Consider the following 1766-nt stretch of genomic DNA (forward strand, 5'->3'; position numbering starts at 1 on the left):
GGGAAAGAGGGGGAATATAGGAACAAAGCAAGAGGTTCCCCAAAAGCCCAAAAAGCAAAGCAGCCCTGCAACATGTTGCAGAACAAACACCTGTTTTGACAGTGAGTGTGGTTTGTCTTCATCTTCCTTCTCTTTACCCTTTAGCTGTCCTCTTCTTCAGAGAATTTTAAATCCTTTTACTTTTGGATCTTTAGAAAGGAAGGATCTAAAAAAATAAAGGTATAAAAACGAGGGCACACACAGGACCGACGATGGTGCATGTTCCACACAACACCGACACACAGTCACTTTGCATTATTATTGGTATTATTATTATTATTATTGGTATTGTTTCTCTGCATCCTCACATTTTGTTGCTGTTCGTTTGGTTTGGGTTTGTTTTAAACATCCGTAAAGATCTTTTTGATGTTCACACAGTTGGGATTGTTTGTGGTTGTGCAGTTGCCTGCTTTAAAGGCAGCCTGTTTGAATGCACTGTGGTTGATCCCCCCTTCCTCAATCACCATGTACTCGGACTTGCTGAGGGTGGAATTGCTGCGAGCCTTCTTCATCTCCTCGCTGGACGAGAGGTGCTGGCAGCTCCCGACATGCATGTACTGGGCTTGTTCCTCACCCTCCGTCTCCCGGTGGTAGAAATAATTGAAATTGGAGACGATGACGGGCACGGGCAGGGCGATGGTCAGCACCCCCGCGATGGCGCACAGAGACCCCACGATCTTGCCCCCAATGGTGATGGGGTGCATGTCCCCATAGCCCACGGTGGTCATGGTGACCACGGCCCACCAGAAGGCATCGGGGATGCTACTGAACCCCGAGCTGGGGTCATCGGCTTCCGCGAAGTAAACGGCGCTGGAGAAGAGGATGACGCCGATGAAGAGGAAGAAGATGAGCAAGCCCAGCTCCCTCATGCTGGCCTTGAGGGTCTGCCCCAGGATCTGCAGCCCCTTGGAGTGCCGGGAGAGCTTGAAGATGCGGAAGACCCTGACGAGGCGGATGACTCTGAGGATGGCCAAGGACATGGCTTGCTGGCCGTTGCCTTGCCGCTCAGCCAGCTCCGTGCCCAGCGTGATGAAGTAGGGGATGATGGCCACAATGTCAATGATGTTCATGATGTTCTTGGAGAAGGTGGCCTTGCTGGGGCAGGCAAAGAAACGGACCAGCAGCTCAAAGGAGAACCAGATGATGCACAAAGTCTCTACCACAAAGAAAGGGTCGGTGAAGGATGACACCATGGAAGCAGGCGAGGATGAGGAGTTGGTGAAGACATCAGGTGTGAGAGGGCCGCCGCCTGTCCCGAAGGTCCCCCCAGTTCCCTCATAGTCATGGTCATCCCTGAATTCAGGCAAGGTCTCCAGACAGAAGATAACAATAGAGATAAGGATGACCAGGACAGAGACAATGGCAATGCCTCGGGCCGGCCCGGAGCTCTCGGGGTACTCAAAGAGGAGCCACACCTGGCGCTGAAACTCCTTCTCGGGAAGCGGCCGCTGCTCCTCCCGAATGAAACCCTCGTCCTCCCGAAACTTCTCCATTGCCTCCTCCCCCAGCTGGTAGAAGCGGATCTCCTCGGAGAAGATGTCGATGGGGACATTGACGGGACGCCGGATGCGCCCGCCCGACTGGTAGTAGTAGAGGATGGCGTCAAAGCTGGGACGGTTGCGGTCGAAAAAATACTCATTGCGGAGGGGGTCGAAGTAACGCATCCTCTTGCGGGGGTCCCCCAGCAGCGTCTCGGGGCACTGTGCCAGGGTTTTGAGCTGGGTCTC

At 53.7% G+C, this 1766-nt stretch overlaps 1 protein-coding gene across 1 annotated transcript; it reads right to left on the minus strand.

Annotated features, from left to right (window-relative positions):
- Positions 1-93: 93 nt before the first annotated feature.
- LOC102040334 (potassium voltage-gated channel subfamily A member 3) lies at positions 94-1763 on the minus strand (the record flags this gene model as incomplete). Its single annotated transcript, XM_005426851.2, has 1 exon — positions 94-1763. A coding segment is annotated over one exon (1383 nt), but the record flags the coding sequence as incomplete, so codon positions are not given.
- Between the last annotated feature and the right edge of the window lie 3 nt (positions 1764-1766).

Source organism: Geospiza fortis, unplaced genomic scaffold, assembly GCF_000277835.1.
Source record: "Geospiza fortis unplaced genomic scaffold, GeoFor_1.0 scaffold26, whole genome shotgun sequence".
Lineage (NCBI taxonomy): Eukaryota > Metazoa > Chordata > Aves > Passeriformes > Thraupidae > Geospiza > Geospiza fortis.